General features: G+C 44.5%; 2 protein-coding genes across 3 annotated transcripts in view; both read left to right on the top strand.

Moving 5' to 3' along the window:
• The window catches only part of RHOA (ras homolog family member A), a 62,795-nt gene extending 37,867 nt beyond the window's left edge, over positions 1–24,928 (top strand). For both annotated transcript variants that reach the window (XM_027582346.2, XM_027582347.2), the window contains 4 exons: positions 14,173–14,329; positions 17,167–17,287; positions 22,634–22,764; positions 23,679–24,928. In XM_027582346.2, the coding sequence (XP_027438147.1) occupies positions 14,174–14,329; positions 17,167–17,287; positions 22,634–22,764; positions 23,679–23,852 (582 nt within the window). In that variant the 5' untranslated portion in view covers position 14,173 and the 3' untranslated portion in view covers positions 23,853–24,928. The remainder of the gene's footprint in view (positions 1–14,172; positions 14,330–17,166; positions 17,288–22,633; positions 22,765–23,678) is intronic.
• A 1,051-nt stretch (positions 24,929–25,979) lies between these two features.
• GPX1 (glutathione peroxidase 1) lies at positions 25,980–27,090 on the top strand. The gene is made up of 2 exons (XM_027586661.1): positions 25,980–26,316; positions 26,543–27,090. Exons 1-2 carry the CDS (start codon positions 26,050–26,052, stop codon positions 26,900–26,902), a joined length of 627 nt encoding a protein of 208 aa, XP_027442462.1. The 5' UTR covers positions 25,980–26,049; the 3' UTR covers positions 26,903–27,090.

The following is a 27,090-nucleotide window of genomic DNA, read 5'->3' as shown; positions in this document are numbered from 1 at the left end:
ATTTGATACATGCTACAACGTAGATGAGCATTTTTTTTTTAAAGATTTTATTTATTTGACAGGGCGCGCACAAGCAGGGGGAGTGGCAGGCAGAGGAAGAAGGAGAAGCAGGCTTCCCACTGAGCAAGGAGCCCGATGTGGGGCTCGATCCCAGGACCCTGGGATCATGACCTGAGCCGAAGGCAGATACTTAACCGAGTGAGCCACCCAGGTGCCCCTAGAATAGGCAGATTTTAAAAAAAGATTTTATTTATTTGACAGAGAGATAGCACAAGTAGGCAGAGCAGCAGGCAGAGGGAGAAGCAGACTCCCTGCTGAGCAGGGAGCCTGGCGTGGGGCTGAATCCCAGGACCCTGGAATCATGACCTGAGCTGAAGGCAGCTGCTTAACCGACTGAGCTACCCAGGCGCCCCTGGAATAGGCAAATTTATTATTATTTTTTTAAGATTTTATTTATTTATTTGACAGAGACAACGACAGGGAACACAAGCAGGGGGAGTGGGAGAGGGAGAAGCAGGCTTCCTGTGGAGCGGGGAGCCTGATGGCGGGGCTTGATCCCAGGACCCTGGGATCATGACCTGAGCCGAAGGCAGATGCTTAACGACTGAGCCACCCAGGCGCCCCTGGAATAGGCAAATTTATAAAGAGAGTAGATTAGAGGAGTTTATCAAGGGCTAAGGGGAGAGAAGAATGAGGAGTTGCGGCTTAATGGTTACAAGTTTCTCCTTGGGGTGATGAGAAGAAAGCTTTGAAAATAGTGGCAGTGATTGTGAACGTAATTACTGCCACTAAATTATTGTAAAGGAAAAAAACATCTCCTGTTTGTATCCTTTACTCTCAATACTCCCCTACAACACCTTCCACTTCTCACACTTTTGGTCACCAAATGGGGGGTGGGCGTTGCCACACCAAGCAATTCCACGACACTGACTGGTGTCCTACAATTCAATTGAGTTCTGACACTAGCTACCTGAAGTTAGCATCGGATCCCACAGGTTAAGCACTTAGACCCACAAGACTGCCCCACAGCCTCCCACTTCAGACCTCAATAGCAAGTCCAGGTTATACCTGTGCTTCTGACGGACTGAATGTAAATCCCAGGATCCCACAGTCTCCTCCTGGAGTTCAGTTAATTTTCAAGAGCAGCCCACAGAACTCAGGAAAATACCTACTAGATTACCAGTTTATTATAAAAGCATATAACCCAAAAACAGCCAGATACATAGGACAAGATATATGGGAAGGGATGTGGAGCTAGCTTGCCCGCCCACCCAGATGTGCCATTCTCTCAGTACCTGCACATGTCCACCACCCTGGAAGGTCTTTGAAGCCTGCCCTTTTAGGAGGCTTTAAGTAGGCATGATTGATTAAATCATTGGCCTTTGGTGATTACTTCAACCTCCAGTCCCTCTTCCCTACTCTAGGATGGCAGGAAGGGGCTGAAAGTTGCAATCCCCCCCCCCCCCCCGTTGGTTCCCCTGGCAACCAGCCTCCATCTTTAAGGGATTTTCCAAAGTCCCTTCATTTACATAAACTCTGGTGTGGTTGAAAGAGAGTTTGTTATAAATAACAAGACAGGCCTTTGACTTTGATCGATCATTCCAGAGCTATTTCAGGAACTGGAGGTATTTGAGGACAAAATATCAAACATAAAAATTCTTCCATTGTTGATATAATTTAGGAAATTAGAAGGGTTTTAGGAGCCCTGTGCCAGGAACAGGGACTAAGACCAAGTATATGTAAATCACAGTATCACAGTTGTATACTTAAAGATAATTAAAATGGCAAATTTTGTTATATATTATCACAACTTCTAAAAATCATGTAATATACTAAAACCCATTGAACTGTGTACTATTTTCTCCACTTTATTGAGGTATAATTGACATGACGCTGTGTAAGTTAAATGTGTACAAAGTGTTGATACATTAGCTAAGACCTGCATTATGTCACATAATTACCATGTCTTTTTTGTGGTGAGATCACTTAAGATTTACTCCTTAGCAACTTTAAAGTATATAATACAGTATTAACTGTAATCACTAAGCTGTACATTAGATCCCAGAATTGTATACTTTAAATGTGTAAATTGTATGGTATGTGAATTATATTTCAATAAAGCTATTTTTAAGAACATGTGTACCACACTTTAATAGAATAGCTTCTTTTCACATGTCTCCAAACTGCCCCCCCTGTGACTAGTTAGGTGTTCTTCCACAACATGTTTGCTGAGTAGACCTGGCTTAATTTATCTGTTGACTGGCAGAAATATAGGCTAATAGAGTTGAAGTATGACTGACTTGTAGGCCTCTTTGGCAGTGAGTAAATCCTTTCTTGTCTGTCCCAATTGCATAAGTTATATTTCAGCAACGTCTCTAAAAACAGATGGGAAATGGTGTACCTTATGCCGGAATGGTTTTTCAATTTTGAAAATTAATGTGTTTTAATATATTGGCCTTACACTTAATAAATTCTAGTCACTAAGCTTCTTTCCCCGTTGGTAAAATAGAAATTAATGATAATTATACCTGCCTTTGGAAGTTCAGGATCAAATAAGTTCCTGTCAAATGTGTAGAAAGGGCATTGTGATACACTAGTGTGTAGGTGTCATGGTCACTCATGAAGGTCCACACAGTTTGTTAGGATTTGTTGTAGCAGTTTTTGGAACTTCTGACACCATTTGTATTAAAGAGAACGTCAGGAGAATGGTTAGTATAGTGTGGTTTTGTTTTTTTTTTTCTTAAAGAAGTTGTATGTCAGGTAATAGGCAGAAATGGAGTTGAGAGCAACCAGCCTGTGATTAGCGGTAGGCATCACTATCAGACATGGCAGTGAAGTGTATCTTGTGGTTGCTGTGTCCCTCTGATGGGGCCAGTGAGGTATATGCTTTGGAAAGTGCTTCATCAATAATGCCAGCAGAGGAGTCACCCTGAAAAACGAGGCATTACTCTCGAGTACTTATTTTTATTTATTTATTTATTTATTTTTAAAGATTTTATTTATTTGACAGAGACACCGTGAGAGAGGGAACACAAGCAGGGGGAGTGGGAGATGGAGAAGCAGGCTCCTGGCTGAGCAGGGAGCCCGATATGGGGCTCGATCCCAGGACCCTGGAATCATGACCTGAGCCAAAGGCAGATGCCCAACGATTGAGCCACCCAGGCACCCCCCAAGTACTTATTAAAAAAAAAAAAAATTTTATTCATTTGAGAGAGCTCAAGCAAGAGAGCAGCAGAGCGAGAGGGAGAAGCAGACTCCCCACTGAGCAGGGACCCCCTATATGGGGCTCTATCCCAGGACCCCGAGACCGTGACTCAAGCTGAAGGCAGCTGTTTAGCCAACTGAGCCACCCAGGTGCCCCAACTCCTGAGTACTTGTGACCATGACAGCCAGGATTTGCACATCACAAAAAAGACGTTCTTACCCTCTGTCCTCACTGCTGTTCAGGGGAGAATATTTATGTCCAGACAGACCTTATTTCCACTTGTGAAGGGAAGACACAAGGGTGTCATCTTGCCATTCATTCCCAGCACTGTGTACCTCAGCAGCAGGGCCAGTCCCATCCATCCTCAAGTTCCAAGTAAGAGCTAATCTTTGATAAGTTTCGAGTCTTTGAACCAGTAAAACAATGGTTCCTACTCTTTTAATAGAAAACGTTAAATAGCAGTTAACGGGTTTTTCTGTTTTTGCTTTGTTTTTTATACTTTAACTACAAGATGATTGAATACTAGCCATAGATAGCCACCCATGTGTCATTGTTGTTTTTCCTATTGCTGTAACTTAAAGCTCTGTGTCCAAGCATTCTGTACACAGAAGGTCTTACTGACTTTGTGTGTGTGACTATCAGTAACTTTGTGAGTGAGACTATACCAGGAGAATGGAGGGGCTTACAATTTCCTGTAGAATAGTAGCTGCCTATTACCAAAGCAGGGTACCAGAGGCAAGGCAGGCTCCTTATCCAAGTCAGGGTCGCCTTCTTCTCATTGTGGTTGATTTAGATTGGCAGCCTCTGTTGATACTGATAACTGCCTGTGTTTCCCTTCCAGGGAATTTTCATGGCCGTGTAAATCAAAGGGCAGGACGAGGCCTAATATACTTGGTACAGTGTCCCACTATGAACAGTAACCACTCTTTGCTCAGGTGTTACCTGGCTTTCTGGCAGCATTTTACGGAGGTGTCAGGTGTGAAGGATCCAATTGCAATACAGTGATGGTAGAAAGTATATACTTAAAATTGGAGGCTTTTGAAAGGCAGATAGCAAATATTATACATGGCATATCAGACCTAAAGAGGGGAAGCTGGAATGTTGAGACTCCAAAATCATTCCTAATAAGTCAGGTTCAGGTTGACCTACTTTAATTAGTCTGTTTTTCAAAGGAATATCATTGAAATTCTCTGAGTATAGCATATATGCAGGTCCAAATAGTCTTTTTCATTATTTTTGTGCTTGGCCTGTGTTTGATTAGAATTTCATTAGAATTAGATTCTTCACTGTTCCACCTATTTTTTTTTTTTTTCAATCTCCTGAATCCTATAAAAATCACTCCTTGCGGGGGGGGGGGTGTGTTGAGGGGGTGGCTGAGTCGTTAAGCATCTGCCTTCAGCTCAGGTCATGATCCCAGGGTCCTGGGATTGAGCCCCTCATCAGGTTCTCAGCGGGAAACCTGCTTCTCCCTCTCCCCCTACCCCTGCTTGTGTTCCTTCTCTCGCTGTCTCTCCCTGTCAAAAAATAAATAAAATGTTAAAAAAGCAAAAACAAAACAAAACAGTCCTTGCTTCAAGAAAAGAATAAACAGAGAATGCCAAGGAGTCAAGTTTTTTATCAGTATTTTCGGGAAACATGCCCCTTCTTTGTACTTTTGTTCTTCTGTATAAGCATCCCATTCAGCATATCCTTGTTACATTAATAATGCAGCTCCAGGTGGGACAGACCAAGCCAGATGTGGTCTCTGTCTTTAAGAAACTTACACTCAAGAACGGATATGAGTCAAGCACACAAGAAATAGAACTGCCATCTCTTCCATAGAGTAGGATGCCTGGTAAAAGTGGTTGAATTGAGGTGTATAAGGACCAAGAGAGGAGGACCAAAGCTTCACTTGGAGGCAACATTTGATTTTGAGGAGTGAAAGATGTAGGACCAGAAATAAGAAATAGGCTTTGCGGGTTCAGTTGGTAGAGCATATGACTTGATCTCAGGGTTGTGAGTTTGAGCCCCACGTTGTGCATAGAGATGACTTAAAAAATCTTAAAAAAAAAAATAGGCTTTGGAACAGAGGGCAATGCTTGGGGTGGACAGATGAGGTGTTATTTTCTGGAGAAAGGGAGAAAAAAATTCAAATAAGGCATTACTTTGAGCTGAGGTGTGGGAGTGTTACAAGTCCAATTAGTGGAATTAGGTGTGTGATAAGGAATGGAGAGAAGGTGGGAAGAGAAAATTAGAATTTCAGAGGACCCTGATGTTAAGGCTGAGAAGTTTTGACCTGATTTTGGCATTGAGGACCTTCTGAAGGCCTTTGCAGAAAGGCGTTATGGGCTAAAGCCCAGGTGTAGGAATGGAGAAATTGCCTGCAGCAAGCAGGACGGAAGCAAGGTGAGACCAGTTGCATTTTTGCTTTTTTCCAGGCAGGCAGTATTGAGGACTGAGGACTTGAAATGGAACAATGATTATGGGAAGTCAAAGTGGTAGTGGTGGAAGGGAGACCCATGAAGGGGCAGAATTCCCTAGAACTTGAAAGCAGTCTTGCTGTGAGAAACAAAGGAAGTAGGAGAATTGTGTAACCACAGGGTTTCTTTTCTTTTCTCTTTTCTTCTCTTCTTTTCTTTTCTTTTCTATTAGAGAGGAAGGGGTGGAGGGAGGGAGAGAGAATCTTAAGCAGCCTCCATGCCCAGTGCAGAGCCAGACTCAGCTCCATCTCACAGCCCTGAGATCATGACCTAAGTTAAATCAAGAGTCAGATGCTTAACCATCTGAGCCACCCAGACGCCCCAACCACAGGGTTTCTACCTGTATTTAGGAGTGTAATTTTGTTTTCATCACCAAGATTGAGGTAACTGGGAAAAGAAGATTGGACAGAGATTGGAATGATGTCTGGAAGATGTTGAATTTGAGATGGAAGTAGAGAATAGAATTGAGGTGTATCAGAAGTTTTAGAACAGGGACTGGGTCAGAGAGAGATTTGGGAATGACATTCATAGAAGTGTTTTTTTTTTTTTTAAGAACTGAGATTCCCAGAGATAGGTAGAGTATTAGGAGATGAGGGAAAAACCCAGCCTGGCTGGGAGTGATTAGGTGTGGAGGCTGTAGCTAACGAGACAGACAGCAGAGATCAGCACATCAGCGTATTTTGTTAGGGAGCTAAGTTAGAACAAAAAATATCAAGGAGAAGGTGGACTGGATTTTGTGAAGGGAGGTCATTGGTGATTTCTGAGAAAGTTTTGGTAGTTTGGGCAGAAGGCAGGTTGGAGGGATTTTAAGCAAGCCAGTGGGTATACCTTCTCTTTGAAACAGGCCAGAGAGAACAGTAACCAGAAGAAAGCGTGAATGTGGGAAGATTTATTATTTTAAAGTAGGGGCACTCTGCACTTTATTGTAGACTGAGAGAAAGAAGCCATTAGAGAGGGAGAGAGGAGGTGTGGGATACCACAAGTGGCAATACTGTATGAATTAAAAGGTGCTAGAGGACGTGAGGTTAGGCCTAGCTGAAGGGAGAGACCATAGTAGTAGGAGCTGCTGTTTACTGAGTGCTTCCTCTGATGCCAGACCCCGTAAGAGATGCTTGCTGAGATACTGCATCCCCTGGAGAGGAGTGCTGCCCTGGAGGCCGCCTCCCGAGTCAGTGAGCTGTCTGCTCTTTTGTCTGTTGAGTATGAAGCACAGGATTACATTGGACACTGCATGTAGCCCCTCTGTTGCTTTCCTTGGGGATCCATTTCTATTTGCATGTGGGTGGGAAATATATTACAGTATTAGTTGTCTTCGTTAACAGTAACTGCTTAATGTAATTTGCCAAAGTTTTGTCCACAGCCAGTGGCAGGTGTTTTTTGTGCCCTCTCAGCACCATGGGAGATCTCCTTTCGACCTTTTTCCTTTTGACTTTTGTGAGGGTGGCACAGTAACTTTTATAAAAGATTTTGAACTGAGGAAGGAAATTTACAATCCTTTACATAAAGTTACAGGTGACTTAAATATGTCATGACTTACTAGACAAATCTCTCCTCAAAGCTCTTAAGAATTGTTTCTGAGACTGCATTCAGCCTAGAAAATGACACATGCGGCAGAGAGACTGCAGAGAGAGCCCGGTGTGATTTCCTTTCTCAAGCTGTGGCAAGACATGTACTTGAAAAAGATGCTGGATTTATAGCAAAGTTAAAGGAAAAGACAAGAGTAACATTTTCTTGGGTCATTTCAGGAAATGACCTGATGTTTGTACTTCTCACTTCTTGTCAACAAGTCTGGTTGTGTGGCCAGACTCCCAGAAATCAATTTGTAATTCTAGGCTTTCATTTTCATTTTGTCCCATAATCACTTGTAATTTCTGTCTTTCTCACCAGTAGAGGCTGGTTGGTTTTACACTTTTCCTGGGCCAAATGTTCCCCAAGGAAAATTTTCCAAAGCCTTTTTGGTTGCTCCCTGGCATTTGCATTTTGTACATCTTTAACCACATTAGACTGAGAGAAATTATTTCTTGAGAATTGAGTGCCTTCTAGGAAGGAGGTATTCAAAGCTGGCAGCCTTATTTTTGAACCAGGGATTTCCTGATGAATTTTGTTTGCATCCCGTGAGGCCCTGGTTGTTTGACTTGGGGCACAAACCAATACAAGTTGGGCCTGAAGAGGTGTGTAAAGTATATAAAATCTAGAAGTGAATTTGAGAGCATGAGAAAAACAAAATGATTTACAAATCCTATCGAGATGTTAGCAGTCAGACTGAACCTAGAGGAACAATTTTTTTTTTAAAGATTTTATTTATTTATTTGAGAGAATGAGAGCACAAGAGGGAAGAGGGTCAGAGGGAGAAGCAGATCCCCTGCTGAGCAGGGAGCCCAATGTGGGACTCGATCCCGGGACTCCAGGATCATGACCTGAGCCGAAGGCAGTCGCTTAACCAACTGAGCCACCCAGGTGCCCCTAAAGGAACAATTTTTAAGAGGTAAATCCATTAGTGTCTGTGCCCTGGATTCTGAAAATGAGGTAATCTCTCTCCTTTCTCATTTAAGAAATGTTTTTTGGTTTTTGGTTTTCTTGTATTTATTTAATATCTACTGCATGCCCACTAAAGTACCAAACTGAATAAGGCTGCAAAGAAATTTAAGATACGTTCTTTGATCTTAGGTGATTTGCAGTCCAGTTGGAAGACAAAACACAAGTGAAACTACAGGACCTTGAGACCGGTCCCATATCCATTAGGAATCCAAAGCAAAAAAGGAAAGGGGAGCTGAAGGGGTGGCCAGAGTACTGGGCCATAGTTTAAAGGCTGGTCTCAATATAATACTGTTTTGATTGCATGCTCCTATTGTTTGTTTCTTTTTTAAAGTAGGCTCCAAGCCCAACGTGGGCCTTGAACTCACGACCCTGAGATCAAGAGTCACATGCTTGCTACTGACTGAGCCAGGCAGGCACCCCTGCATACTCCTGCTGTTGAAAGAATGATATCAAGCACATTTCCTGTTTATGCTTATTATTGTACTTTCATTATTAGTATTATCCTCAATCTAATGCTTTTGTGCAAAAAAATAAAAGATCTTTAAAAATCACTAGATCAGTTTTGGGTTTGGTTAAAACTTCATAAAGTCTGTGTATTACTTAGGCACATACTGCCGTATGTTAAGCATACTGAGAACTCACAAATGCATGATGGCAGCACTGTGAGCCCTTCCCATTATGGGATCTTCTGCTTAGGAGTTTATGCAATTAAAATTTTAAAGATAAATTCCTGGGCGCCTGGGTGGCTCAGTTGGTTAAGCGACTGCCTTTGGCTCGGGTCATGATCCTGGAGTCCCGCATCGGGCTCCCTGCTCAGCAGGGAGTCTGCTTCTCCCTCTGATCCTCTTCCCTCTCGTGCTTTCTATCTCTCATTCTCTCTCTCTCTCTCAAATAAGTAAAATCTTAAAAAAAAAAAACTAAATTCCTTAGGTTTTCTAGACTTAAAAAATGTGGTTCTTGTGTTTCTTTCATGTACCCCCAGTGAATTATACCTGCTCCAGTTTGGGAAGCATTCCCTTTAGATAGTCTGGTTTTATGAGTATGTATTGTTGAGGATTAGTTTGACTACAGGTAACAAAGATCTGAAAAATATCATCTTAAACAAGACAGTTATTTTTCACATAAAGGAGTGTAGAAGTGTGGGCAGTCTGGGGTTGAGATGGTGGCTCCCAAGAGCAGCTAAGATCCAGGCTTTTTCTACCTTTTAATCCTCCAACTCCAGAATGTGGCACTTACGTTCTTCATCTACACATCCATATCTTCACATTCCAGGATGGTGTTCAGAAAGCAGCCTTGGCTCCAGGTTTAAGCACCAGGAAGGAGGCAGGGAATGAGGAAGGACATAGGACTTAACTTTAAGGAAGACTTCCTGGAAGTCCCACAGGCATTGCTGATTACATCTTATGGGCTAGAACTTTGTACATAGCCATACCTAATGATAAGGGAGGCTAAAAAATGTAGTCTTTTAACTAGGCAACAACATACACAGCTAAAGATTGGAGTGCTATTCTAAGAGGGAATGGTGGAAATTGGGGTGGTTGACCATTAATTAGTCTCTGGCAAATGGAAGGATTCTGGAGGTTTTTTTTTTTTTTTTTGGTAACAACTTTATTGAAATACACTCCATATACCTTAGAGTTTACCCATTTCAGTGTACAATTCAATGTCATATATTCATACTATATGAATATATATTCATAGAACTGTGGCTCTGCATCCGTCTCATGACAGTTTTGTCATCCCCAAAAGAAACCCCACTGTTCCCTTAGTAATCATTTTCTTTCCTCCCTCCTCCAACTCCCTTAGGCAACCACCAACCTATTTTCTGTCTCTGTATTTTCCTATTCTGAACATTTTATATATACATATATATACACATACACATACATATATATACACACACACTTTTTAAGATTTTATTTGACACAGAGCACAAGCAGGGGGAGGGAGAAGCAGGCTTCTTGCTGAGCAGAGAGCCTGACATGGGACTCGATCCCAGGACCCTGGGATCATGACCTGAGCCGAAGGCAGACGCTTAACAACTGAGCCATCCAGGCACCCTGTATTGTGTTTTTGTTTGTTTGTTTGTTTTTGTTTTTTAAATTTTAATATGGGGCTTGAACTCATGACCCTGAGATAAGAGTCCTGTGCTCTACTGACTGAGCCAACTAGGTTACCCTGGAAATTTTATTCAAATGGAGACACTCAGTATGTGGTTCTTTGTGGCAAGCTTCTTTCACATATGTAATGTTTTCAAGTTTCATTCACACTGTGGTATGTATCAGCACTTTTTCCTCTATTTATTGCTGAACATCATTCCATTCTATGGATATATATACCACATTTTATCCATTCATTAGTTGTTGGATGTTTGGTTTGTTTCCGCTTTCTTTGGGGGGGGAGATTTTATTTGGGTGCCTGGGCGCCTCATTTGGTTAAGTGTCTGCCTTTGGCTCAGTTCATGATCCTGGGGTCCTGGGATCAAGCCCCACAGAGGGCTCCCTGCTCCTGGGGGACTGCTTCTCCCTCTCCCTCTGCCTGCTGTTCCGTGTGCTTGTTCTCTTTCTGTCAAATAAAATCTTTAAAAAATTTTTTTTTTATTTATTTAGAGAGTGCAGGAGCAGGGGGAGGGGCAGAGGGAGAGGGAGAGAATCTTCAAGCTGACTCCTTGCTGAGTGCTGAGCCCAACATGGGGCTCAATCTCATGACCGGAGCCGAAACCAAGATTTGGACACTTAACTGACTGAGCCACCCAGGTTCCCCAACTGTGATGAATATTTTAATGCTGCTGAACGTTTGTGTACAACTATTTGTGTGAACATAGGTTTTCATTTTTCTCAGATGTATGTCTAGGAATGGAATTGCTGGGTCATACCTATTCAGATCCTTTGCCCATTTTTTTTTTTTTTTTTAAGATTTAATTTTTTAGAGAATGCATGAGCGCAGGGGGAGGAACGGGGGCGGGGGAGAAAGGGGGATAGAATCTCAAGCAGATTTTGCACTGAGTGCGGAGCCTAACGTGGGGCTCAATCTCACCACCCTGAGATTAGGACCTGAGCCGAAACCAAGAGTCAGATGCTTAACCGACTAAGCTACCCAGGCACCCCCCCAAATCAATATCCTTATTGCAGTCTCATGAGAGACCCTGAGCCAGACCATCCAACCTAAGCTGCTTTTTTGTTGTTGAGTTCTAGGGGTTTTTTATGTATTCTAGATATACATGCCTTATTAGGTATGTTATTTGCAAACATTTGCTCCTATTTATGGGCTGTCTTCTTGTTTTTTTTTTTTCTTTCTTTTTTTGTAAAACGTAGACTCGACACCCAGCATTTGGCTTGAACTCAGGACTCTGAGATCAAAACTCATGCTGAGCCAGCCCAGCGCCCCATGTCTTCTCATTTTCTTGATGGTATTGCTCTCTCTCTCTCTCTCTTTTTTTTTAGATTTTATCTATTTGACAGAGAGAGACACACAGCGAGAGAGGGAACACAAGCAGGGGGCGTGGGAGAGGGAGAAGCAGGCTTACCGCTGGGCAGGGAGCCCAACGCGGGGCTCAATCCCAGGACTCTGGAATCATGACCTGAGCCGAAGGCAAGACACATAATGACTGAGCCACCCAGGCACCCCTTGATGGTATCTCTTGAAGCACAAAAGTTTTTGTTTCTTTTTTAAGATTTTATATATTTATTTGACAGAGAGAGACACAGCAAGAGAGGGAACACAAGCAGGGGGGAGTGGGAGAGGGAGAAGCAGGCTTCCTGTGGAGCAGGGAGCCCGACGTGGGGCTCGATCCCACTGGGATCATGTCCTGAGCCGAAGGCAGACGCTTAACAACTGAGCCACCCAGGTGCCCCAAAGCACAAAAGTTTTAAAAATTTTGATGAAAGTCCAATTACCTATTTTTTCTTTGGTTGCTAGTGATAAATATATTCTTTTTTTTTTTTAATTTATTTATTAGAGCAGATGAGCATGCATGGAAGGGTGGGCCAGAGGGAGAGAGGGAGAGTGTCTCAAGCAGAGTCTGTGCTGAGCATGGAGCCTGACATAGAGCTTGATGTCAGGACCCCAGGACCCTGAGACCCTGACCTGAGCTGAAACCAAGAGTTGGACACCCAACCAACTCTGCCACCGAGGCGCCCCCAGTATATTCTTAAATATATTATTCACAGTGGCCAAGAGGTGGAAGCTACCCAGTGTCTATCAGTGGATCAATGGATAAACAATGTAGTATATACACATAGAGTAGAATGTTACTCAGTTTTAAAAAGGGAGGAAATTCTGACACATGCTGCAACATGTATGAACCTTGAAGACTTATGCTGTGTGAAATAAGCCAGTCCCAAAAGGGCAAATGCTGCTTGATTCCACATCCTTCCACATGAAGTAGCTAGTGGTAAAATTAATGAGCCACCCAGGTACCCCTGGGCCTGTAATCCATCTTGAGTTAATTTTTGTATATGATGTGAGGTGTAGCTTTCTAACTTCATTCTTTTGTGTGGATCTATTCGGTTGTCTCAGCACTATTTGTTGAAAAGACGTTTTCCTCCATCAGATTGTCTTGGCATCCATCACTTGACCCTAAATGTGGGGGCTTATTTCTGGACTCTAAATTCAAGAAGCCAGCTGGTATTTTGATAGGGATTGTCTTGAATCTGTAGAATGATTTGGAGGATGTTGTCGTTTAACAGTATTGTCTTCCAAGTCTTTTCATTCATTTAGATCTTTCTCTCAACAATGTTATGGAGTTTTCAGGTTTTTTTTTTTTTTTTTTAAGATTTTATTTATTTATTTATTTATTTGAGAGAGAGAGAAAGAGAGAGAGAGCACATGAGAGGGGGAAGGGTCAGAGGGAGAAGCAGACTCCCTGCTGAGCAGGGAGCCCGATGCGGGACTCGATCCTGAGACTCCAGGATCACGACCTGAGCCGAAAGCAGTCGTTTAACCAACTGAGCCACCCAGGTGCCCTTCAGGTTTTTTTTTTTTAATTTTATTTATTTATTTGGCAGATAGCACAAGTAGGCAGAGAGGCAGGCAGAGGGAGAGGGAGAAGCAGGCTCCCCACTAAGCAGGGAGCCCGACGTGGGGCTCGATCCCAGGACCCTGGGATCATGACCTAAGCCGAAGGCAGCTGCTTAACCAACTGAGCCACCCAGGTGCCCCTGTTTTGGAGTTTTCAGAGTGTATTTTGTACTTTTGTTAAATTTGTCCCTGTTCTTTTTGAAGGTATTGTAAATGAAATTGTCTTCTTAATTTGATTTTCACTTTGTTCATTACCAGGTTATAGAAGTACAATTGATTTTTGTATGTTCATCTTGTATCCTGCAACCTTACTGAATTTGTTCTGATAATTTTTAGTGGATTCCTTAGGATTTTCCATATATATATAAGGTCGTGTCATCTGCAAAATAAGATAGTTTTATTTCTTCCTTTTCAGTCTGGATGTCTTATCTCATTTTCTTGCTTAATTACTCCGGCTAGAATCTTCATTATCATGTTGGATAGAAGTGGCAAAAGTGGCCATTCTTGTCTTGTTCTAATCTTGAGGATAAGCTTTCAGTCTTTTTACCCTTAACTATAACAGTTAGTTTGTGGCACCTGGGCAGCAGTCAATTAAGCATCAATTCTTGGTTTCAGCTCAGGTCGTGATCTCATGGTCCTGGCATAGAGCCAGGCGTCAGGCTCCACACTCAGCACAGAGTCTGCTTAAAGATTCTCTCTCCCTCTCTCTCCCCCCCCCCCCCGTTCTCTCTCTGTCTGTCTCTCAAATACATAAATAAAAATCCTAAAAAGAAGAAAAGTATAACCATTAGTTGTGGAGTTTTGGTGTCAAGTGGAAAGTTGTACTAACATTTTGTATTTGGGTGTGCTAATAGAGGCTTGTGCCCCATGGTCAGAAAAGTGTGTGTCATAGCCTGAGGCTATTAATAGCTTCTTGTGCGTTCTAGATAACACCTTTGTCTCATGTTTCAGCATGGCTGCCATCCGGAAGAAACTGGTGATTGTTGGTGATGGAGCCTGTGGCAAGACTTGTTTGCTCATCGTCTTTAGCAAGGACCAGTTCCCAGAAGTGTATGTACCCACAGTGTTTGAGAACTATGTGGCAGATATTGAAGTTGATGGAAAGCAGGTGAGTACACTTTTCATAACAACTGGTTTCATTTTGCATCTTAGGCAAAGATGTTCATAGAGCCTGTAGAGAATTAGGTCTTTTTGTCTCTTCAGTACACAATATAATAATAAACATGTTTGAGAAATCCATTCTGTTCCTGCCATCATAGCCCAACTTTGTTCATTTTTAACTGCTGTCATCTAGACTTTAATCACATCCCTATGTATTTTACATAGGGAAGCCTCTTTACAGCTTTATATTTGAAATTTAGTTTGTTGCCAGATGGATAACGCTAAATTGAATCTCTTCATATGGATGGACTTCCCCAGTTCTGTCATATATCATTCAGTGCTGAAGTATGAGATTACTAGGTCAAGAGGTCATTTTATGGGTCTCAAAAGGGTATACTGATGTACACCACCCGCAATGTGACATTTAAGTAATAGCCTCATATTTAATTTTTTTTAATGGTGTTTTACTTTAACATAAATAGGCTGCCACCATTGCTTCAATTACCTGTCACTGGCAACAAGGACAGTGTTTCTTCGTGTCTGTCCTGAAAGTCCACTGGCAAGACCGGAGCAAAACTCTCCTGGAATTAGAGTTTATATGTATATATTTTTTAATTTTCTGTTCCTTTTTTTTTTTAAGATTTTATTTATTTGACAGAGACACAGAGAAGGAGCACAAGCAGGGGGAGTGGGAGAGGGAGGAGCAGGGAGCCCCATGATCAACCCCCCTGGGCTTGATCCCAGGACCCTGGGACCATGACCTGAGTCGAAGGCAGACGCTTAACGACCGAGTCACCCAGGCACCCCTTTTTGTTCCCTTTTGTGTCAAATAATGTCTTACCCAGCTCCTGTACAACTTTTGGAGAGGCATGAAATTCCCACTGCAGATGGGTCAGCTGAAAAGAAACTAGAACAAGGGGCTCTTCTCCAATATATCCAGTCCTCTTGGGCATTCATTCACATGTCTCATGCTGCTAGCACGAGACATTATGGCCCCCATAATTCCATGCCCTTTCTCCTTTCTCATTTTCCTGCTTTACCTATTACCCCTTTCTGTCCCAGTGCTACCTAGCTTCAGTTTGTGGCACCGGGTATGGAAAGCACATTAAGCCAGCTATTCAGATTTCTAGGGTCCCTGAAATAAAAGTGCTTCTTAGCAACTCAGTAGCCTACAAGTTGAGAGAGGGTGCTAGGAATGTTCATTTAAGAGTATACAGTAATAGTCCAGGAAACCATCCAAGATTCTAGGTGATTGTGGTCCCAGGAACAGACCTACCAAAGTTGGAAAAGCCCATTCTGACAAGAGATAGGGCCAACATCCCAAAGCATTTATCAGGAGATAGGGTTGGATGTGTCTGACTGAGCACACATGAGGCTTGGAGGGGCCAAGGTAGTACGATTAGGCAGAGAGTGAATGAGCTGTACCATTCTGAGGTTCGTTCTGTTGTGAGCCTTGGGCATCAGTGTATTAGAAATACACATACCAAACCAGTAGTGTGTGTGCATGACAGAAGTGCAGTGGGTCTAGTGGAGGTTGTGAGCGATGCATCCTAGGGCAGAGGTTGAGGGTGGAAGAGATAATTAGCCATCAACTTTAAGGAAAGAATGATATTTAGAAATTTTGAAATATGGGCTGTGAAGGCTCTAGGAAAAAAGGGTATTCCAAGTACTAGAAGGAGAGCTTTTGGCTCCAAAGCCTCCCTGAGCAGAAGTATTAAAATCCCACTCTGGTTGTGAGAAATCACAGGGCTGTCTGCAGTGCTGGACAACATGGAAGGGGACCTGTGTTCAGAGCCCAGGCATCAGTTTGCCCTCCTTTCACAGGAAGGTGAGCAGGTTCCCAGGTGTGAAAGGAGTACCCTGCTCTCTTAGTGATGCTTTCATTCAGATCTTTTTTTGAGCAGAAAAGGCAGGTCCAGAGACCTTTCTTGTCCACTGAGACCTTGCCTAACGTCCAGCATGATGGTGTCTTTTCTTACCCACCTACTCAAATGTAATCTTTTTTTTTTTTAAGGTTTTATTTATTTATTTGAAAGAGTAAGCATGAGTGCAGGAAGGAACAGAGGGAGATGGAGAAGTAGACTCACCACTGAGCAGGGAGCCTGATGTGGGGCTCAATCCCAGGACCCTGGGATCACAACCTGAGCAGAAGGCAGATGCTTAACTGACTAAGCCACCCAAGTGCCCCTCAAATACAGTCTTGTCTCCGTTTTTGCACATTGGAGCAGAATGATGAGACAAAGGAAACAATTGAGTTACAATGTATTGGGAAAAGTTACTCAGGTCTGGTGTTTCCTTGTCTTGCTTTGTACACCTGGTAGAATGTTCTCTATAGTTTGATTTTCCTTGTTCATCTGCTTTTCTATGTAGAATGTTTATAATTAAATACTATGCTTTTTACAAACTATAAAGTTATTTTTTGACTTGGTATTTTAAATTATGTACTAATTATGTACTTTATTATATACTTTATGTACTCTAATATTTTGAGAAATTTCAACCTAAAACAATTTTTTTTTTTTAATTTATTTGAGACAGAACGAGAGAGAGAGCACATGAGAGGAGGGAGGGTCAGAGGGAGAAGCAGACTCCCTGCTGAGCAGGGAGCCCGATGCGGGACTCGATCCAGGGCCTCATGGATCATGATCTGAGCCGAAGGCAGTCGCTTAACCAACTGAGCCACCCAGGCGCCACAACCTAAAACAATTTAAACACACCATCCAGCTCAGGCTTGTTTTACTGTTTTGGATAGTTTGCCATTTGAATGTACTTTGGTGAGTACCACTTTGTCTGAAAGTGGAGAGGATTAACCTTGCATTCTTGTGTTTATTTTTCCTATCACAGGTAGAGTTGGCTTTGTGGGATACAGCTGGGCAGGAAGATTATGATCGCTTGAGGCCTCTCTCCTATCCGGACACTGATGTTATACTGATGTGTTTCTCCATTGACAGCCCTGATAGTTTAGGTGAGTAACTCTGCAGCCTGATGTTTGTCACTGTCTGTGTGCCTGGCTGACACCTGGTTTCTCAGGTCATTTCTGTGCGTCAAGTCATTGAAAAGCAAACATGAACTTCATAGAAGGAATCATCAGTGACCAGAGTCCTAGAGCCTTGGGACTATAAAGCCTGGGCCCTGGGTCACTTTTCAGCCTAGGTCTCCTATGTGTCTACCTTGTAAAGTAGGTGGATTCCCAATACAAAGCCATCTTTTCTACTAAAATTTGAGGAAGGCTTTTTTAGGTGCTCACACCTTTCTTCAGTACTTCGTATTGAACCTGTTGCTTCCCAATATCTAAACTGGTGATTTGCCATTTCCTGGTAGTGTGTTTGTTTGTTTAAAGGTTTATTTATTTATCTGAGAGAGAGAGTACGCGGGGAGGGTCAGAGGGAGAGGGAGAGACGCAGACTCCCCTGAGATCAACAGTTGGATGCTTAGCCAACTGAGTCACCCAGCACCCCTCCTGGTAGTATTCATTTTAGCCGTTTTCTAAAGTATCTTAGCTAATAGAGAGAGACTTGAACGTCAAGTTCAAGTTATTTTCATTTCACCAGCTCAGTTGGTCACATGTCTCAGAAGCCACCTTCCTTCAGAAAAAGACCAAGTAAAACACTGACCTCACACTCTGAAGCAAGGCACCAAGGTCTGAAACAGAACTTACTTTCGGTTTGTACCTAAGAGGATAAAATGTCTCTCTTGGTGATGTAGTGCGCTGTCTTTACAAGGTAGCAGTCAGGCCAAGAATATTGTCATCATTGGGCGCCTGGGTGGCTCAGTTGGTTAAGCAACTGCCTTCGGCTCAGGTCATGATCCTGGAGTCCCGGGATTGAGTCCCACATCGGGCTCCCTGCTCAGCAGGGAGTCTGCTTCTCTCTCCGACTCTCTTCCCTCTCATGCTCTCTATCTCTCATTCTCTCTCTCAAATAAATAAATAAAATCTTAAAAAAAAAAAAGAATATTGTCATCATTAATACAAACAACCTTGGAGGGCCTGCTGGTGATGTGGGCTTGCGCTGGCCAGTTAGGGTTATATGACCTTTTTTTTTTTTTTTTTTTTTTGGTCATGGTTATACTCAATGACAATACTTGGGCGCTCCAAGATTTTGAGCCCCTTGATCAGGGTTATGCATCCCAAGGCATCAAGCTGAGACTGAGCCCTCTGTGCAGTGTCTCCCAAGACTGAGACAGATAGAGCAGGTACTCTCTGCCATTGGTTCACTTTGGTTATTTTCAACAGTTGTTTCAGTTTTGGTTTCTCAAACGAACCTGACTTCCTTTGGGGGTCTCTTGGAAGGCCCGAGAAGATGGGGCACAGAAAAAATAGAGCCATGCGACACCCTCCCTTCACACACACATTGTGGACTTTGTCTAAGTCCTGTGGGAATGCAGAGGAATGCTGCCCTATATCTCATCATCCAAGGTATAATCCTTTAGGGACAAAAACACTTCAGAGGCAAAAGTTATTTTTCTCCATGTTTCCTCATCTCAAAGGAGGTTTTTAGCACCCCTCCCTTTTTTTAAAGTAGGCTCCACACCCGGCGTGGAGCCCAGTGTGGGGCTTGAACCCTGAGATCAGGACCTCAGCTGATAATCAAGAGTCAGATGCTTAGCTGACTGAGCCACCCAGGTGCCCCTCTTTAGCTTTTGACTTCTCTTTACTAGCCATGACTTGTTTTTTGCTGGCCCTTCTCCCAGAGGGCAGGCCCTGGGGAGGAGAGCAGAGGTAGAAAGTAAAGAGGCAAAGGAGAGATCTCTGAAATACAGATACACCTAGGGAGAGGGTCTGATGTTGGAGGATGCTCTGCCTTCCCTGGAGGTCATTGCAGGAGTGTGGTTGGGTGGAACCGCTTTGCTGAGCTGACTTAACTAGCTTGGTTTTGCCAAAGTCCTTTTAAAAGTTCTGTTGTCTTGGCTTGGATATGGGGAGAATCTCACCAGTAGTTTGCCCAAGTAAAATGTGTTATGGGAACTCAAAAAGTGTGTATCAAGAAAATGAAAAGCTAATGTCAACCTAATGTTAAACTTTGTTTTACTTGATTGGATGTTACTAGACTATGGTCCCATATGTAGGTATAGGGTAACAAGTTTGATCAGGAATCAGAATATTGATGTGAAGGTTTCAGCCCTGCTGCCAGCCAACCCTGTGATAATTTTACTTTTTGAGCGTCTGTTATCTGGACTGGCAGTTGTTCTAGAGTCTATATTCTAGTTGAGACCTGGGGTAGCAAACTTGTAAAAGACCAAATAGTAAATATTTTAGGCTTTGTTGGCCATATGTTGTACCGAACTTGGCCACAACTACTCAATTTCACACTGTTGTATCACAAAAGCAGCCCAGAATATATATAATGAATGAGCTTGGCTATGTTCCAGTAAAACTTATTTTAAGGAAAAAAAAAGTTTTTGTTTTTTTTAAGATCTTATTTATTTATTTGAGAGAGAATGAGAAATAGAGAGCACGAGAGGGCAGAGGGTCAGAGGGAGAAGCAGACTCCCTGCGAGCAGGGAGCCCGATGCGGGACTCGATCCCGGGACTCCAGGATCATGACCTGAGCTGAAGGCAGTCGCTTAACCAACTGAGCCACCCAGGTGCCCAAGAAAAAAAAGATTTTATTTATTTTAGAGAGAGAGTTTGAGCGAGCAGGGGTGGGGGGAGCAGAGGGGGAGGGAACGAGAATCTGAAGCCGACTGTGTACTCAGCACTGAGCTGGACAAAGGGCTCAGTCCCACCACTGTGAGACCATGACCTGAGCTGAAACCAAGAGTCGGATGCTTAACTGCCTGAGCCACTCAGGCTCCCCAAAGATGCTATTTTTTGAGAGAGCGAATGAGTGCATGTGTGCTCACACAAGCAGGGGGAGCAGTAGAGGGAGAGGAAGAAGCAGGCTCCCCACTGAGCAGGGAGCCCCATGTGGGGCTCGATCCCAGCACCCTGGGTTCATGACCTGAGGCAAAGGCAGGTGCTTAACTGACTGAGCCACCCACGTGCCCCTTATTTTTATAAGTATTTTTTAAAAGTAGACTCCAGACAAGATTTTATTTGCTGACCCTGATCTAGATAATAAGGATTTCTACTCTCTAGCTTTCTGGAATTCCCAAAGGCCCTCATACAACCCCACTGTAAATCCACACAGAGTGATAAGCCTCAATGTTATCAGATTATTTCGGGGGTGGGAGGTACTATAGGTGATTGCCATCATTGGATTAAATAAAGTTTTAGGGGCGCCTGGTTGGCTCAGTCATCAGTAAAGCATGAGACTCTTGCCTCAGGGCTGTGAGTTCAAGCCTCATATTGGGCATGGAGCCTACTTTTAAAAAAGCGGGGGGCGGTGCAGAAAAGAAAAAAGTTACATTTTAAAGTTATTCATGAAAAGAGAAGGCAAGACAGAGGCAATTCATTTTAATATATGTGTCCTGAATTCCAGGGGGTGAGGAGACTATTGGAGTAATAATTTCATATATTCAGCAAATAATTACTGAGCACCTATTTATGGAAGAAATTTCTAGATTAAGGGAGACAGAAGAGCAAAAACAACAGTAAATCCAAAAAAAAAAAAAAACCAATCTGATAGCAAGAAATTTTACAAATAGCATTCTTAGAGGTGGGTATGGAATGGGCCATGGTAGTATTCTGTTTTAGAGGATGACCATAGAATGGTCAGCAACCCTACTGAAAAGGTGACTTCTGGGAGAGACCTACAGGATCTGAGGGAAGCAAATACAGATATCTAATAAAAGAACCTTCCAGGTAGGGGGAACAGCAGATGCAAAGTCACCAAGGCAGGAAGAGGAAGGAAGGAATCCAGTGTAGCAGAAGAGGTGGGAATGAGGGTTGCAAAGCCATGTGCTTAATGGTGTGGACTTTTCCTTTCATCATGAGTGAGTTGGGAGCTGGATTGTGAGAAGGATTGAACAAAGGAGTGATGTCTCACTTACCTTTTAAAGTGATCACTGTCACAGCTGAACTGAAAAGTGACCGCAGGTGCAGAGGTGAGAGCAAGGTTCAGGCTGAGGTTGTTTGGCGTGGTTGTTAGATGGGTTGGCCCTTTTCTCTGTATTACTCTGTATTGTTCTGAGGACTGGAACACTGCACTTCTTGGAAACCTCTTTGTTTCAGAATAAAACTTTTGAGTTTTAAGTTGTGACATTAGTAATACAATTGACTCTATTGTTGGCTGTAGCAAAGCACAGTCAAGTGTCCATTTTGTGTGCTGAAGAGTAGTATGTGTAAGTTTCCTGACCTTACTCATATAGCTTCTTTATCTGATACGGTCTTTCAGCCAGAAGACAGAGCATCTTTCCATATTCTAAATAACTCTTGCCTTTTGGTAATTTGTCTTGAAGTCAGAGAATGAAGTTTACTTTTTTTTTTAAGATTTTATTTATTAATTTATTTGTTAGCGTGCACAAACAGGCAGAGCGGCAGGGAGAGAGAGAATTAGGCTCCCCACTGAGCAGAAAGCTCGACATGGCGCTCCATCCCAGGACCCTGGGATCATGACCCGAGTTGAAGGCAGACGCTTAACCAACTGAGCCACCCAAGGCGCCCCTGAACAATTTATTTCCAAAATATAGCCTCAGATTACAAGCAGACTATTTAAATGATTGTCAATAAGTACTTTGTATGCATTGACTCTGAATAACCCTATGTGAGATAGGTAATACTGTTATCCCCATTTTATAAAATGCCTGACACTGAGATGCAGATGCCCAAGGCCAGGTTGTGGGAGGTTGAACCTGGGCCACTTACACACCATGATGTACGTCCAACCTTTGTAAATTAGTACAGTATTGGCAAGAAGCTGGTTATCACTCATTTTCATAAGTCATTCTTGAGCCATTTGAAATACCAATAACCTACACTATGTGGGTCATGCTGAAGGTCCAAAAGGAAGGTATCGAGAGAACATGGGGACCCTGGGCCAGCTGCAGCCCTTGAATGGAGACCCTTTCTGTAAGATGTAGTCAGAATTACTAGCCAGCAGTGACAAAATGGTCCATGGATAGCTTCCCTCCTTGGGTCAGGTTGTATCGTTGTGGAGCGACCTTGTGTCCTGGATCCTTTGCTCCTCCAAAGGCTTTAACTGGGCCCTGCTTCTACAGGAACTGAGTTCCTTAGTGGGGACTGAGGAGAAGCTGGTGATTCTGTGCTTAATGGAAGGGGGTTAGATTTTGCCTTTTTCTGTGCTTTTGAAACTAGTGAGACTCTATTAAATGTTGAGCATACTTTTTTAAGTAGTTTCCTTGCAATTTAACCAGGGCTCTTGGACATTGTTCAAGGTAGAATTGTATATCCAAATTTTGCTGCTTTCAGAAAACATCCCAGAAAAATGGACCCCGGAAGTCAAGCACTTCTGTCCCAACGTGCCCATCATCCTGGTTGGGAACAAGAAGGATCTTCGGAATGATGAGCACACAAGGCGGGAGCTAGCCAAGATGAAGCAGGTATTGTCTGGGGCCGGGCTCTGTTGTCCTGTAGTATTCTAAAACCCAGGGCCGAAGGTTGGTTGTTGAGGGGGCCCAGCAGAAACTCACAAGCCAGGCTATTTCAGAGAGTCCCAGAAGCCTTTCTTTCTCCACCTGTCCGTCTCATTCACTGGGGCCTGCTCATAGGGTCCTTAAGACTCCATACTCATGTGAGATGGGAAGCTCTCCAGTGAGGTAGTACTGTGCTTCCAAGGATTGCCTGCCTGAGAAGGGACTATCAATAGCAGTAGTCAGTACTCCAAATGCAGGAAATTTTTATCAGGCTCTTGATTTCCCTCTCTAGTTATTACCTTGGTATATATGAGGCCAAAGATTAAATTGGTGGCAACTAAAGGATCAAGAAATCCTGAGGACAAGGAGTCCAGAGAGCCCTGATGCCTTTATAAAAGGCATGATGGAGTTCGCATCTTGGCTTCTGAGAAGCCAGGTGGCCCAATGGCAGGGCTTCCCTAGTGCAGGGCAAGAGCCTTGAGGTCTTCAGCCCAGGTTCTTCCACTGAGGTTCCTCTCTGAATGTTAAGGTCAGGATCTGTTTCCTTCCAGAGGCATTCATTCCTCTGTGAAGCTAACTACAGGAAGATCCAAATGCTTACCCTGGACTGAAAGCTTGAATCATTTTGCCCTTGATTCCCTCCTAAACCTTGCAGGGCTCTCTGGCTTCTCCCTTCTTTCTCTCTTCGTCCCAGAGAAGAGCTTGTTTGATAGAGATTTTATATTGGGGTAGGGAGGATCACTGCATATGATTTTCATAAGACAGAACTCAAATCTGGGTTTGGCAGCTTTTAAAAGAAATCTTTTAAGCTGAATTTGAGTACTTTGCACTTACTTCATATATGTGACACTTAACTGAAAGTGCTCTTTTCTCTTTGTTAGGAGCCGGTGAAACCGGAAGAAGGCAGAGATATGGCAAACAGGATTGGCGCTTTCGGTTACATGGAGTGTTCAGCAAAGACCAAAGATGGAGTGAGGGAAGTTTTTGAAATGGCCACAAGAGCTGCTCTGCAAGCCAGACGTGGGAAGAAAAAATCTGGGTGCCTTGTCTTGTGAAACCCTGCTGCAAGCACAGCCCTCATGCGGTTAATTTTGAAGTGCTGTTTATTAATCTTAGTGTATGATTACTGGCCTTTTTTCATTTATCTATAATTTACCTAAGATTACAAATCAGAAGTCATCTTGCTACCAGTATTTAGAAGCCAACCGTGATTATTAATGATGTCCAACCTACCCGACCACCGGGGTCCTTCTGACACTGCTCTAACAGCCCTCCTCTGCACTCCCACCTGACACACCAGGCGCTAATTCAAGGGATTTCTTAACTTCCTGCTTCTTTCTAGAAAGAGAAACAGTGGTAACTTTTGTGAATTAGGCTGTAACTACTTTATAACTAACATGTCCTGCCTGCCATCTGTCAGCTGCAAGGTACTCTGGTGAGTCCCTACTTCAGAGCTTTACTCCTTAACAGATTTTATTGGCATAGCTCTGTGATGGGCATCCAGTTTTTTGAAAATGCTCATCCAGAAAGGCCCAAGTCCATGCAGCTGTGGCAGAGTTACAGTTCTGTGGTTTCATGTTAGTTACCTTATAGTTACTGTGTAATTAGTGCCACTTAATGTATGTTACCAAAAAATAAATATATCTACCCCAGACTAGATGTAGTATTTTTTGTATAATTGGATTTCCTAATACTGATATTTGTCATCCTGCAGAAAGTGTATTGGTTTTTTAAAAAAGAAAGTGTATTTGAAAATAAAGTCAGATGGAAAAATGCATTTTTAAAATTCCCGTTTTGTCAGTTTCTCTGATAAAAAAGATGGCCCATATCACCTGTTTTTGGCCCCACATATTCCAGTACTCCCTCCCCAGAGCTGGGCTAAATAAATAGGAATTTGGTTTCATGCCTGAGGCACTTAGACACTTCAGAAGGTGGCATGACCTGTCTCACCTGGACTGCAGGGTCTGGCTCTAGTTCACAGTGCTCTTTTTCCTCACTGTATCCAGGTTCCCTCCCACAGGAGCCACCAGTTCTCTTGGGTGGCACTCTTTCTTCTCTCCAGCTGACTGAACTTTTTTTCTGTACCAGTTAATTTTTCCAACTACTAATAGAATAAAGGCAGTTTTCTAAACTTCCTGTATCCTGGTGTTTGTGTTGCTCTCTCCAGGGCCGGGAGTGGGAGGATATATCCAGCCTAGCTCTCCTTGGAAGTGTCCTTCAAAGTGCAAAAACCAGCTTGCCCCCATTCTGACACAACCCCCCCCCCCCCCAATTTGGCACTAACCTGGCTGCTCCTAAGAAGGTGGAAACGATCATTTTGTGTCAGTTAAAGTTCACAGTGGCCTAGTGTGGGGAATGCATTGTATGGAGGATACATGAAGGGTACTCCAAGCAGTCATTCTTCTGGAGGAATCTCAGGAGTGACATTTTTCTCTTCCTGCCCATGTGTCTTTTACTTACAGGCCTGAGCCTCAGATTAAGCTGATTAGGTATAGAGGATGGCCTGAAATCGGCTGGGTCCACCCCAGAAGCCAGGGAGGGGGCTGGGTCTCAGTGCTCCTTGGGAAAACCAGTGTTAAGGACAGTGCCACACTGGAGATCTAAAAGGAGACCAGAGGCCTGGATGAGAAGACGCGCCAGGCAGCCCCAGAATGCAGGGAACGGAGTTAGAGCTGCATTTTGGAGCCTGAGCCCTGGCTGCCCCCGGCAATGCCCACTTTCCTCCAACTTAACCTTCCTAGAGCCACAGCGCGTCATCGCAGAGAGAACTTGCCTTGGCAGCCACTGCCAACTGCACCACCACCGCAAGTCACAGCTTGCTCTGTGCACCTGGCGACAATAGGAGACAGACTGCAAGAGAAGTAATGTGGCTTAGCCTGGGAGGGCTGTGTGGCCAGGAGCGGCAGCCGCTGCTGTTGCTGCCCAGTCTCCTTGGGCCCTGCCCCATCCCTTAACTAAAAACCCTTGAGAAGGAACCGGAGCCCTCTTGAACCCGAGCCCTGGGTAACTCGCGGGAACGCCACCAGCCCCGCGCTGCCTAGACGGGACCTGGCGTGCCTGCGGTTCCGCACTGCCTGGGCGGTGCCCGCATCCGGCCAGGCCGCACCCTCCCACCCGGCTGGAGGGAGGGCGGAGGCCGGATGAGGCGGGGCCGAGGGCGGGGGGAGCGGCTGGAAAAGTCCCTGCGCCACGTGACCCCGCAGTCCTCGCTGTCCGCTGCCGAAGCTACGCACTGTAGTCAGAAAGCCCGTCATGTGTGCCGCTCCGCTCGCCACCGCCGCCGCCGCCGTTGGGGCGGCGGCCCCGCGCTCCGTGTATGCCTTCTCTGCGCGCCCGCTGGCCGGCGGGGAGCCCCTGAGCCTGGGTTCCCTGCGGGGCAAGGTGCTGCTCATCGAGAATGTGGCGTCGCTCTGAGGCACAACGGTCCGGGACTACACCCAGATGAACGAGCTGCAGCGGCGCCTCGGGCCCCGGGGCCTGGTTGTGCTCGGCTTCCCGTGCAACCAGTTCGGGCATCAGGTGCGCGCAGGGGGCAGAGCGGGGGTGGGGGTGGGGCGGGGCGTGCACCAGGTCCTGGCTGCGGAGAGGCGGGCCCACCGGCGCTCGTCCCGGCTGGGGTCAGGTCTGCCTAGGGGTTTTACCAGAAGGGCAAGAGCCCGGTGACTCATCGAGAAACCTCGTTTGCTGTCCGAACGTTTCCCCTCCCGCTGCGGCCCCGGGTTCCAGCTGCTCTCCCCTCCCGCAGGAGAACGCTAAGAACGAAGAGATCCTGAATTCCCTCAAGTACGTCCGACCTGGCGGCGGGTTTGAGCCCAACTTCACGCTTTTTGAGAAGTGCGAGGTGAACGGCGCGCAGGCGCACCCCCTCTTCGCCTTCCTGCGGGAGTCCCTGCCTGCCCCCAGTGACGACGCCACTGCGCTCATGACCGACCCCAAGTTCATCATCTGGTCTCCCGTGTGCCGCAACGACATCGCCTGGAACTTTGAGAAGTTCCTGGTGGGCCCAGATGGTGTGCCTGTGCGCAGGTACAGCCGCCGCTTTCCAACCATCGATATCGAGCCTGACATCGAAGCCCTGCTGTCCCAGGGGCCCAGCAGTGCCTAGGCAACCCTCCTACCCCTGATGCTTGGCAGCGCTGCCCTCGGGATTTCATCGATGACGGTGTTTCCTCGAAATCTGCCTGGAGGAACACCTGATTTCCAGAAAAATCCCCTGAGCTAGGCGCTTTTGTCCATCCCAGCACCCCCTCCCTAACAAGCCTCCTCAGTAATAAAGTGGTGGGTGTCAGCCAA

The sequence above is a fragment of the Zalophus californianus genome, chromosome 1, assembly GCF_009762305.2.
Source record: "Zalophus californianus isolate mZalCal1 chromosome 1, mZalCal1.pri.v2, whole genome shotgun sequence".
Lineage (NCBI taxonomy): Eukaryota > Metazoa > Chordata > Mammalia > Carnivora > Otariidae > Zalophus > Zalophus californianus.
Note: the sequence above shows the minus strand (reverse complement) of the source record. Positions and strands in the feature narration are given on the sequence as shown.